Below are 12,259 nucleotides of genomic sequence, written 5' to 3'. Positions count from 1 at the left end.
TGTACCATGAATTTCTAATATATAGATTGATAAATTAAATATGAGCAATGATTAGGTGTAACCCATTTATGCTCCCACTTCTCTACCACACAATAAAAATTATAAAAAAAATATATATATTTTTTACAAAATGAAAATGTCACATGGCAGCATTTCGTTGGACAATACTTAGGATGTACCAAGATAGATGCATCCAAGAGAGTACCCAAGTTTTTTTGACTGAATGATTACAAACGACAAGTAATAATCAAATGAAATTGAGACAAACTAAAATGTAAATTAATTAAAATTCTTTCTCAACCAAGAATTATTAAAAATAACTTTTTTTTTTAATAAGTTATTGTACTAGAAATTTACGCAAGAAATATTGGAGTAATAAAGAATGGTCGGTATGGAGGAGGTGGTAAACCCATTGAAGTTGGATCCAGTTGCTGACGTGTAGGCACCCATGTTAGGAAACAACAACCAATCATCCACCTCCAAATCCGGTAGCCAGTAACTAGTGGAAATTGTATCATAAGCATCGCATGTGGGGCCAAACACAGTCGATTTGTACAGCTCAGCATTTGTACACGTCGGATTTATAGGGTTTGACGTGGTGCCTAATGGGGAGCAAGTGACAACCGCATGATCGTTGACAATGCAATTCATTGACCCATAAATACCATCAGTTATCCAATACTCTCTCAAATCTCCCCTCACTCGCTTTCCGATTATGTTCGTCGCCAATGTAAAGCATTTTTCGGCAAAATATCTCCCCGGCTCCGCCATGAAAATCAACCCTTCTTCCTCCGAGAAGTGCTTCGAGATTCCTTCTTTAATCGCCATGACGGCCACATTGAAATGTGTGTCGGCCGTGAACCCACCTCCGATATTGAGCACCTATGATTAAAGAAAAAAAAAAATAGTAAATATTTAACGTAGTATCAAAGTAATTTATATCTTTAAGTGACTGCACTTAACTCAATATTCCTCTTAACATAATAAAAATAAAATAAAATAAGTTTCTCAATACAAACCTTCATTTTTGGCATCCCTAATTGAACTGTTGTGTCAAACACTTCTTTGGCGGCAGCTATGGCATAGCGATAAGCATAAACATCGTTACCTCCACTTCCAATATGGAACGAAACACCAATAACGTCGAGTTGCGCAGCTTGAGCAGCTTGTAGGAGCGACTCTATCTCATTCGGGAGTGCACCATACTTAGAGCTCAATGGACTCCGAAATGTACTATCGTCCATGACTTTGATTCGGATCAACAATGCACATTCTGGATGACTTCTTTTGATCTTTCTTACTTCATTTATAGAGTCGAAGGTCGTCAAATTAACGCCAACGCTAGCGGCATACTTGATGTGGGACTCCGCCTTGCATGGGTTGGCAAAGATGATTCGATCGGATGACACACCAAGAGCCATAACGGTTTCAATCTCGGCTCGGCTGGCGCAGTCGAAGCTAAAGCCGAGGGCAGCCATGGCACCAAGAAATTCAATGTTAGGGTTGCACTTGACAGCATAATATGGCTGAATCATTGGAAGATCATGAGCCCATTTGTGAACAAGATTGATGAGGAGTCCTAGGTCAAGGATGTAAAAGGGTTCACTGGCTTCTTTTTGGCTCAAAATAATGGATTCAACAAAACCCAATATTCCATTTTTATTTATCCAAGTGATTTTCTTCCCTTTGATCCCCGGAGCCATTTGCAAGCTCTGTATGTAACCACCATTCTCAGCCGCATTCATTGGTAGGAATTGCTTGATGGCCTTTAGAAAATGAGGAGCGTTATGACTTTGGATATTAAACCTGGTAATAAGAGGAAATATTAATAACTATATATAGAGAATAAGCTACACTTTTTGTATGTATAGTATAGACAAGGAGATGTTTGGTGCAACGGAATTTGGAGATGGAAAGAGATAATAGTTGGTCAACTAGATTAATGCTATTTTAACTATAAGGAGACATTTGGCACGCACAATCAGAATTGAGATGATAATTATTATATGTGAAGTTAAATTGTCTGTATTTAGGATGAAGAGTTGAGTTGAGTTGAGTTGAGTTGAGTTGAAATGTCTGTATTTAAGGTGTTGAGTTGAGCAAAAAAATTTATGGTCGTTATGTAGAATTGAGTTGATTTTGGGTATCTGGTGCAATTTTTCTAAGTGAATTTAGTTTTGTATTAGAGTTTTTCTTCTTGTTACTTTTTAAATTTCCAACTATACACATATTTTCCTAAGATTTTTAACCTTAAAAAATGTTTAATTTTTTTCTCTTCTTAAAACATAACAATTTCCCACAAAGTACTCATATACTAAACACAAATTTTGTATTCAGATTTTGAACACTCGATTACCTAACATATTTTTCCCTCTTCCCAAACACCAAGCACCAAACAAATAAAAACTTCTCAGATGTACTTAGTCTTCAATCATGAATACTGGAGAAGCTTAAAAATTGAACAATTTTTTTTCTTTCTTGAAAAAATGTAACATATTTTCATCAAACAATTTGAACATTCAATTGTATAACAATTTTTTTAATTTCTTCAAGACATGTCATATTCCAATAAAATGAACATTTTCTCTACTTCGTCGTCCTCAATTTTTAATCTCAATTACTTAGAAACTGAATTTTTTTCACTTTTAAAAACTTAACATTATTATAACAAAATAAAAATGTTCTACATCTAGAATGTTGAGGCATTCAATTACTTAACAAGGTTAGGATTTCTAGGGATTAGGAGTGTTTGGGGTTTTGTTTAGGGATGTAGGGTTTGAAATTATTTAGGATTTATGGCTTAGATTAATTTTTATTGTTTACATTAAACCTAATTTTGACTTTAGTTTTTATGGTTTCTGAAAAATTTTCATTGTTATTAATGTGGTATTCTTTGGGAGCTCACTCAACCAAAATATCTATTCAAACCATTAATTTTGGAAGATTTGAAATACAAGAAGCATATTATTATTTATGATAATATTAATTATTACAAATAATAATAATAATAATTACAAGCAGCATATTATTATTATTATTATTATTACAAGCAGCATATTATTATTATTATTATTATTATTATTATTATTATTATTATTATTATTATTATTATTATTATTATTATCATCATCNTAATAATCATAATAATAATAATAATAATAATAATAATAATAATATATTATTATTATTATTATTATTATTATTATTATTATTATCATCATCATCATCATCATTATCATCATCATTATCGTCGTGGTCATTCAACCAAAAATGTTAGAATTAAAAAAAAAACCAATTCTTTTTTTTTCTTTTTTTTTTCTTTTGTGAAATATAGATTATATTCTTATTGGTTACTATTTTTAGAAAATGTATGGCAAATGGAAATGTGATTTAGAAAATTTCCTCCCAACTTGGAATTGATTCCTTCTTGTTCATTTTTTGTAGGTGGCGAGGTTAGAAATTAAAAAGCTAGATACATTATGGATAACATATTCCTAGATACATTTCTAATTTCAAGATACATGCATTTCTAGATACATGTAATTGTACAAGTACATAAATGGTATGTATACATGTACTTTATTTATTTTGTGTCTTTTAGAAAGTGTCTCTTAAGTACTATATAAAGTGTTCATTTCCCTCATTTGTATGCAAGAGAAAAGAATCAAAATTAATAGAAGCAAATTGAAGTTTGAAAAGAAACTGAGTTTCAAGAGAACAATATTCTTCTTTTGTGCGTTCTTGAGTTTTGTAAGAGAACAAGTTTATTCTCTTAAAAGTTTGTGAGATTTCGAGTGAATTTAGAGTGGGCTCATCAACGCTTTTAACAAAGTGGTATCAGAGTAAAAGGATTGAAAGATGTCATCTAACATGTTGCAGCCTCAACTTCCTTGCTTTGAGGGAAAAAACTATAGACGATGGAGCCAACAAATGAAGGTTCTTTATGGATCTCAAGATCTTTGGGATATTGTTGACAAAGGATATTCGGAGCCAGAAATTGAGGATGGTCTTTCACCCAACAACTCAATGAGTTGAGAGATACTAGAAAAAAAGATAAGAAGACATTATTTTTCATCTACCAAGCTGTGGATGAAAATATTTTTGAAAGAATATCAGGAGTCTCTACTGCTAAAGCAGCATGGGATGCATTGCAGAATTTATACGAAGGAGAAGAAAAGGTAAAATTGGTCCGATTGCAAACACTTCGAGCTGAATTTGATACCATTCGAATGAAAGATGCTAAAACTATTTAGAAAAATTTCAACCGTGTTCTCTTAATTGTTAATCAATTGAGATCAAATGGAGAAACAATCAAAGATCAAAGGGTGGTTGAAAAGATCCTTAGAAGCATGACTAGAAGATATGAGCATATTGTTGTAGCAATTGAAGAATCCAAAGATTTGTCAACTCTCTCCATCAATAGCTTAATGGGATCTCTTCAATCTCATGAGCTCATATTGAAGTTGTTTAATTCTACTCCTTTAGAAGAAGCTTTTCATATACAATCTTCCTCTAGAGGGCGATCTGGTGGAAGAAGAGGTGGACGTGGCGGTAAAGGCAATGGACGATCCAACGTCGTAACAAATTCAGAGTCAGAGAGTAGAGACAATCAATCTTCTTCAAATAGAGGAAGGGGAAGAAGTTCAAATAAAGGAAGAGGCAGAAGTGGTGGTCATGGAGATTTTTCTCACATACAATGTTTCAATTGTAGACATTATGGACATTTTCAAATAGACTGTTGGTCTAAGAAGGCTAATTCTAATCAAGTAGAAACTACTCTAATGCATGAGTAACAAGATAATAATCAAGGTTTTCTCTTCCTCACATTCAACGTCCAAAAAACAAGCACTGAGAAATATGGTATCTTGATAGTGGTTGTAGTAACCACATGACAGGAAGAAAGGATATTTTTATATCTTTAGATGAATCTCATCAAAATGTAGTAAAGACCGGTGACAACAAAAAGCTTGAGGTCAATGGAAAAGAAAATATTCTTGTCAAGACAAAAAATGGAGCAAAAAGAATTATTGATGTGTATTATGTTTCAGGTCTTAAACACAATCTTTTAAGTGTTGGGCAACTTCTCCTAAGAGGACATGGTGTTATTTTTAAAGATAACATATGTGATATTAGAACCAAGAATGGAGGTCTCATAATGAAGGTACGCATGACTCACAACAAAATGTTTCCAATTAAAATATGCTATGAGAAGCTTGTTTGTTTTGAGATTTTAGTAAATGACTCTTCATGGTTGTGGCATTTTCGATTCAGGCACCTGAGTTTTGACACTTTGTCTCACATGTGTCAACAACATATGGTGAGAGGAATGCCAAAAATTAAAAATGAAGATCAACTTTGTGAAGCATGTGTTTTCGGAAAGCATCATCGAAATTCATTTCCGACTGGAGGTTCTTGGAGAGCATCAAAATCTCTCGAGCTTATCCATACAGACTTATGTGGACCCATGAGAACCACTACACATAGAGGTAACCGTTATTTTCTCACATTTATTGATGACTACAGTCAGAAAATATGGATTTATCTGCTAAAAGAAAAGAGCTCTACTTTCAAATGTTTCAAGACATTCAAAGCAATGGTGGAAAATGAAAGTAACTTGAAATTGAAAGCATTGCGTTCGGATCGTGGAGAAGATTATATAGTCTTTGTAGATTTCTTGAAGGAAAATGGAATCAAGCATCAGAAGACTGTTCGAAGAGCTCCTAAAAAAAACAGAGTTGCATAGAGGAAAAACAGAATAATAATGGAACTTGCAAAAAGTATGTTGAAGGCCAAGAAGCTTGCAGATCAATTTTGGGGAGATGCAGTAACTTGTGTTGTTTATCTCCTAAATTGAGCTTCAACTAAAAGTGTGCAAGGTATTACTCCTCAAGAAGCATGGAATGGATTGAAACCAATTGTTAGTCACCTAAGAGTAGTTGGGTGTATTGCTTACTCTCATATTTCAGATGAGAAAAGAGGTGAACTAGATGATAAATCAGAAAAATGCATTTTTGTTGGGTACAGTGAGAACTCCAAGGCTTACAGATTATACAACCCTGTAAGTAAGAAAGTTATTATTAGTCGAGATGTCAAGTTCGATGAAGCAAAATTCTGGCAATGGGATGCACCAAATAAAGTTCAAATCCATTACTTGTTGACATGAATGGCAAAAAAAATGCTCGAGACTTGGAACTTGAAGAGATTCAACCACTGACTTTACTTTCTTCATCACACTCCACAAGTGATGAAGAAACTACTCCAAGGAAAACAAGAAATATTCAAGAGATCTATAATACTTCAAGAAGAATACAAGATGATGAACATACTGATTTTACTTTATTTGCAGATGTTGATCCTATATACTTTGAAGAATCAATTCAAGATGAGAAATGGAAAGATGCAATGGATCAAGAGATTGATGCAATCAGAAGAAACGAGACATGGGAGTTAGTCAAATTACCAGAGAATAGAAAAGCTCTTGGAGTCAAATGGATCTAGAGAACAAAATTGAAGCAAAATGGAGAAGTGCAGAAATACAAGGCCAGACTCGTAGTAAAAGGTTATAAAAAAAAGTTTGGTGTGGATTATGAAGAAGTTTTTGCACCAGTAACTTGATTGGAGACTGTTCGTTTGATGTTAGCCCTTGCAACACAAAATAACTGAAAAGTTCATCAAATGGATATCAAGTCAGCATTTCTAAATGGGTATTTAGAGGACGAAATTTATGTTGAATAGCCCCCTGGTTATGCCAAAATTGGAGAAGAAAATAAGGTGTGTCGATTAAAGAAAGCATTGTATGGGCTAAAGCAAGCACCAAAAGCGTGGTACAAACGTATCAATGATTTTTTTCTTGAAGGATGGTTTCAGAAGATGTCCATATGAACATGATTTCTACACCAAAGAAGACGAAAATGATAATTTCTTGATGATTTTTCTATATGTTGATGATTTAATCTTTACGGGAAAATCAAACATGATGATTGACGAGTTCAAAGAGAGCATGAAGAAATAATTTGAGATGACTGATATGGGTTTACTTCATTACTTTTTTGGTATTGAAGTTAAACAAGGTGATAATGAGATTGCAATTTCCCAAAAGAAGTATGCAAAAGATTTGTTGATAAAGTTCAAAATGGAGAATGCTTATCTTACTAGTACTCCTACGGAACTGGGTTTAAAGTTAAGCAAGCATGATGATAGTGAAGCTTTTGATGCCACCATCTATAGAAGTCTTGTTGGAAGTTTAATGTATTTAACTACAACAACCTGATCTTATGTTCTCAGTAAGTTTATTGAGTAGATTTATGGCATCACCAAAGAGAAGTCATTGGGAAGTTGGAAAGAAAGTTCTTAGATATATTCTTGGAACTGTTGATCATGGAATCCACTAGAAAAGGAATGTGGATAACGTTCTTGTTGGCTACAGTGATAGTAATTGGGGAGGAAATATTGATGATTTCAAAAGTACTTCTGGGTATGTATTTAATATTGGTTCTCGAGCAGTTTCATGGGCATAAAAGAAGCAAGATGTTGTAGCATTGTCAACAACGGAAGCTGAATACATTTCTTTGTCTGCAGCTAGTTGTCAAGCACTTTGGCTTAGAAAGGTACTACATGAATTGAAGTGTCCTCAAGAAAAAGGGACCATCATGCTCTATGACAATAAATCATCTATTTCACTTTTGAAGAATCCAGTTTTTCATGGAAGAAACAAACACATACAGATCAAGTATCATTTCATCAGAGAATTGATCAAAGATGGAGAAGTATATATCAAGTATTGCAAGACACAAGATCAAGTTGCAGACATATTCACAAAAGCATTAAAGACAGACTTATTCTTGAAAATGAAAGAGAAGTTCGGAGTCAGGGAAGTCTAGCTTAAGGGGGCATGTTAAAAATTAATAAGCTAGATACATTATGGATAACACATTCCTAGATACATTTCTAATTTCAAGATACATGCATTTCTAGATACATGTAATTATTCAAGTACATGAATGGTATGTATACATGTACTTCATTTATTTTGTGTCTTTTAGGAAGTGTCTCTTGAGTACTATATAAAGAGTTCATTTCTCTCATTTGTATGCAAGAGAAAAGAATCAAAATCAATAGAAGCAAATTGAAGTTTGAAAAGAAACTGAGTTTCAAGATAACAATATTCCTCTTTTGTGCGTTCTTGAGTTTTGTAAGAGAACAAGTTTCTTCTATTAAAAGTTTGTGAGATTTAGAGTGAATTTAGAGTTGGCTCGTCAACGCTTTCAACAGGCGATCAGGAAAGCAGCGGAAGCGCAAGTGCAAGGATGGAGACATTGGAAATCAACCTCATAAGGAAAAAAAAAAAAACTCCAAATTATAGCTATTGATAATGTCACTGATGTAGTTATCAGTACTGTGGATGATCGTCTATCGGCCATTCCTTTAAACAGGAAACTTAATTGTAATCTTCCCATTCCTCAAGCACCAATAGACTCTACTCATGAAGGAGAGTGCATAAAACCATATCTAATATCAAACTGAGTCTTTAATGAGGCATTGAATATCTTTCTTTGGCAGAGATCCAATCGCTTTGGTTGTGTATTGACTCATGTTGGTGTAATCAACATGTTGCAATTCTGTAAGTTGACAATAGGTTTGTTCACACCATACAAAAACATTGATTTTTATGCCTGAGTCATGTGTTTAACCAAGTAACTGTGTTTAGGTCATGCAAGGTCTTCTGATTATGGTTGTTTGTAACAATAAGGAAGAGTTTGTGGCTAATCAAGCGAGTAGGGTTGGCAAAAATTCTCATGGGGTCGGGTGATCGAGGCAGGGAAACCGAGGATAGGGGTCAAACTGAGGATTCTAATCGGGTCTCCGATTAACTTTTTTATTTTTTTTAATATATATATATATAATGGGGATGGGTCCCTGCGGGGACCTGTTTCCCCGACGGGGAATCTCCGTCCCCGTCCCCGCATTCAAGTGGCAAGAATGGGGTCTGGGATGGGGGAAAATACTCTCATGGGGATAGAGAGTCCTCCCCCCGGCCTTGTTGCCAACCTACAAATGAGTGAAATTTTATTCTCTACGTAACACATGACTATGAGGTATGTGATTTCTCTCTTATGAGCCTCGAACTTCAATGCCTAAAATTTATTGGTCTTTATGCGCTCCTTGCCATTGTTACATCTCTTTCAGGCCAGCACATTGGCTTGGAGATGTTTAAAGGTAACCAACTAGTTAGGAGCCTCTAAATTTATTGAAATCTATATTTTCTTAATCTAATTAAGTTTTTTGTATTAGTAGGTCATGATATTGGCCACTATATTTCCAAGGTGAAGGCAACAATTGAACCAATTTTAAGGTCTTGTCATAGAAAATCTATAGCCAAGCTCTTCTAACTTCTTCAAGGACCAACACTGGTAATTTGTTATCTACTGTTTTACATGCTGCAGTTTGAAGGAAGATAGTAGAATGAGAAAAACGATAAACCGTTGAATCTAGAATGATTATTGTTATTCTTATTGTTATTGTTGCAATCATTATTATTATCATGATTAGTATCATAGTATTATTAAAGCTTCAGTATACTTATTTTTCAGGTCTTTGAGGTGCATATATAGGAGAGCTTGCTTTACTTGATAACAAGATGAGATTGCAAAGTTGTACTTTGTGCCTATTTGTTTGGCATGATGAACACCTTAATGCTAAATTATGTTGTCCGACTAGTGAATTTGGAGTAGTGGTTTTGGTGCTTGAATGTTGTTTTCATTAGCGAGGTGAGTTATAATTTCATTGTATAAATCCGTAAAATGGTACAACTGGTGATTTGTAACTATGGTTCTATTGATCCCTTGTTCTTTTAGCTCTTTCCAGCTTCAAGGGAATTCCTTGCGGAAATGAAGGTATTCAAGTTAATTAGGAAACTAATGCATATAGGCATACTACCATGTTATAAGCTTAATGTTATGAACTTTTTTTACATTATTTCTTTTGTTAAGTTGAATTGTTTGTGCTTATTGTTTATGAGTTTTTTTTTTTTTTTTTTATGTTTATGCATTTTTTCCAACAAAGTTGGTGTTTGTTAGTCTTTTATCTAAGTTTTGTAATGTTACTTGCTTGGGTTCATAAGATATTGGCTACTTCTCTATCAAATTAGACTTCCCTAACACTTGAAGCTTGTTGAATTAGTTTTGTACTCCTTCAATCACTTTTCAGCTAGGGTCCAAGTCATTTTCGGTAAGTTTTATGTGTTAAAATCTTGTTTAGATCAGTCAATTAAGATACTGCATATTCACTTCCAAACCATTGAAAATCTCCGACTTGTGAAAGGTTGTTGGTTGTGGGTTTGGACTAATTCGGATGATTAGTTAAGGTTTATGGAGGATTTTGGACTGATTTGGACTCTGCAAGAGTAGATAACCAGCTCTCTTGATCTTTAAACTTTAGAGTTGTATGTATTATTGATCAATATAATTTGTTAATAGATTTTTTAGTTAAACAATTTGTCACTTTCTTTGTTGTGAATTAGTTAATTTTTGTGCTTGTTGAAAGGTGAGTTGTATATATAAAAACACTTAAGACTTTAATTTATGCATGTATAAGTAAAAGAGAAATATTATTGATTTTAACTTGCAAGTAAATATTTTTGTCATTATTTTTTTTTAATTTTTCAATAAAAAACCAGACAGACATTATCTATCAAAAAAATAGACATGGACAACCGATATTAAAGATAACCGACATTAAAAAAGATGTTATTTAATGTTTTCGATGTCGATTGTCTTTAATATCTTTAATATCAGTGTAAAACCGACATTAAAGACAATTGACATTGAAGACCTTCTATAACATGATCTAAAATGTCAATTTTCAACCGACATTGGACCCCTATAATGTCAATTTTAAACCGACATTAAACCTAGATTTGTAGTAGTGTAACTTGTTTCTTCCTCTATAACATTCCAATTCAAATTGAAGAGTTCTCTCATTTCTCTCTTTATTTATTTCTTTCTCTTTTTTTATCTTAAGTTGAGTTGAGAACAAGTATCCAAGAGTACTGTCAGATTCGAGTACTTCGATGTTGCAGTTCTATCATTGTTAGTCATTGTATCCTATTGAGACGATCGTTATAGTCTGCTTATAGTCCGTGCAAAGCAAATAATTGTCTTTAGAACAATGCATATTAAAAGCGTGTCTCGACTACGTTTTCAATATCTAAAGGTTTTGAGATTTTTCCAATTGTCTTTAATTATTGTCATATCTAAACATATCATCTTATTTACGTTTAAGTTTGAATATTATATATTGAACGTATTGTTTGTAGTTGAAATGTAATTAGTTTGTCAATGATGAAAAAGATAATACGATAAGGAGGTACATATGCCTAAGCCTAACCCACTATTTGACTTGCAATATATTAAATGTTAAAGTTGGTTACTTCAGACCAATTGTTGACTTGTTAATTATAAAAATATATATGATGACGTTGTAAGTTTGTTGGATATTTATAGGGAAAGAAAGTTAACATTTGAATATTGGAACATAAACAAATGAATTTAATTATGTAGGTTAAATTTAAAGTTAGAAACTTTTAAATTGGATTGAAATTTCAAATTAGATGATGTTTCATGTACAAATCTAACATATATGTGTCACAATGTCATTGCGATGCAGAGTGGCCGACATCTTTCCCTAGAGTCTTCTTTCGAGGTGAAAGGCTTGGAGTCGCCACCAATCATTTTAAGGTGTGATTGGTCACCCATTAAAAAAATGAAAATAAAAACGGTATACTTTTTCAAAGATAGGTTTGTGGGTTAATGAGTATAGGGAAGGTATTAACACCCTACAACACCCGTTTAAAAAAAAAAGTTTTATTCTATTATCTAAAATTGTAATGAAAATTAATAAAATGAAAACCTATGAGAATTGACTAGTTAAACAATTTCCAAATAGAGGTGCTCCCTTATGGTCAACTTAAGTACCTCGGCCTAGACAGAATTTTTACCTTAGTCAACAATATTTAAAAGGTATTTGGTAAAAAAAGATGTCTCAATAGGTTTCACTATAACTTTAAGAATAAAGTATAGTTAAATTTTGTGAATAACAAATGTCTGTCAATTTATATTTGGATTCTCTTATAAAATATTGACCTTTAGAGTTTAGGCATTTAGCAACGTCAACTCAATAATAGGATTATGAAAATGTCTCATGTAAAATAATTCACACTTTAGAAAAATGTGATATTAATAATTATAAATGGTGCAAACCA

General features: G+C 33.0%; 1 protein-coding gene across 1 annotated transcript; it reads right to left on the bottom strand.

Moving 5' to 3' along the window:
- Positions 1 to 345: 345 nt before the first annotated feature.
- Positions 346 to 1,745, bottom strand: LOC120075473 (ornithine decarboxylase-like). The gene is made up of 2 exons (XM_039028889.1): positions 1,020 to 1,745; positions 346 to 882 (listed from the first exon to the last, which is right to left on the bottom strand). Exons 1-2 carry the CDS (start codon positions 1,743 to 1,745, stop codon positions 346 to 348), a joined length of 1,263 nt encoding a protein of 420 aa, XP_038884817.1.
- Positions 1,746 to 12,259: the final 10,514 nt, after the last annotated feature.

This window comes from Benincasa hispida, chromosome 4 (assembly GCF_009727055.1).
Source record: "Benincasa hispida cultivar B227 chromosome 4, ASM972705v1, whole genome shotgun sequence".
Taxonomy (NCBI): Eukaryota; Viridiplantae; Streptophyta; class Magnoliopsida; order Cucurbitales; family Cucurbitaceae; genus Benincasa; species Benincasa hispida.
This window is presented reverse-complemented; position numbering and strand designations above follow the sequence as displayed.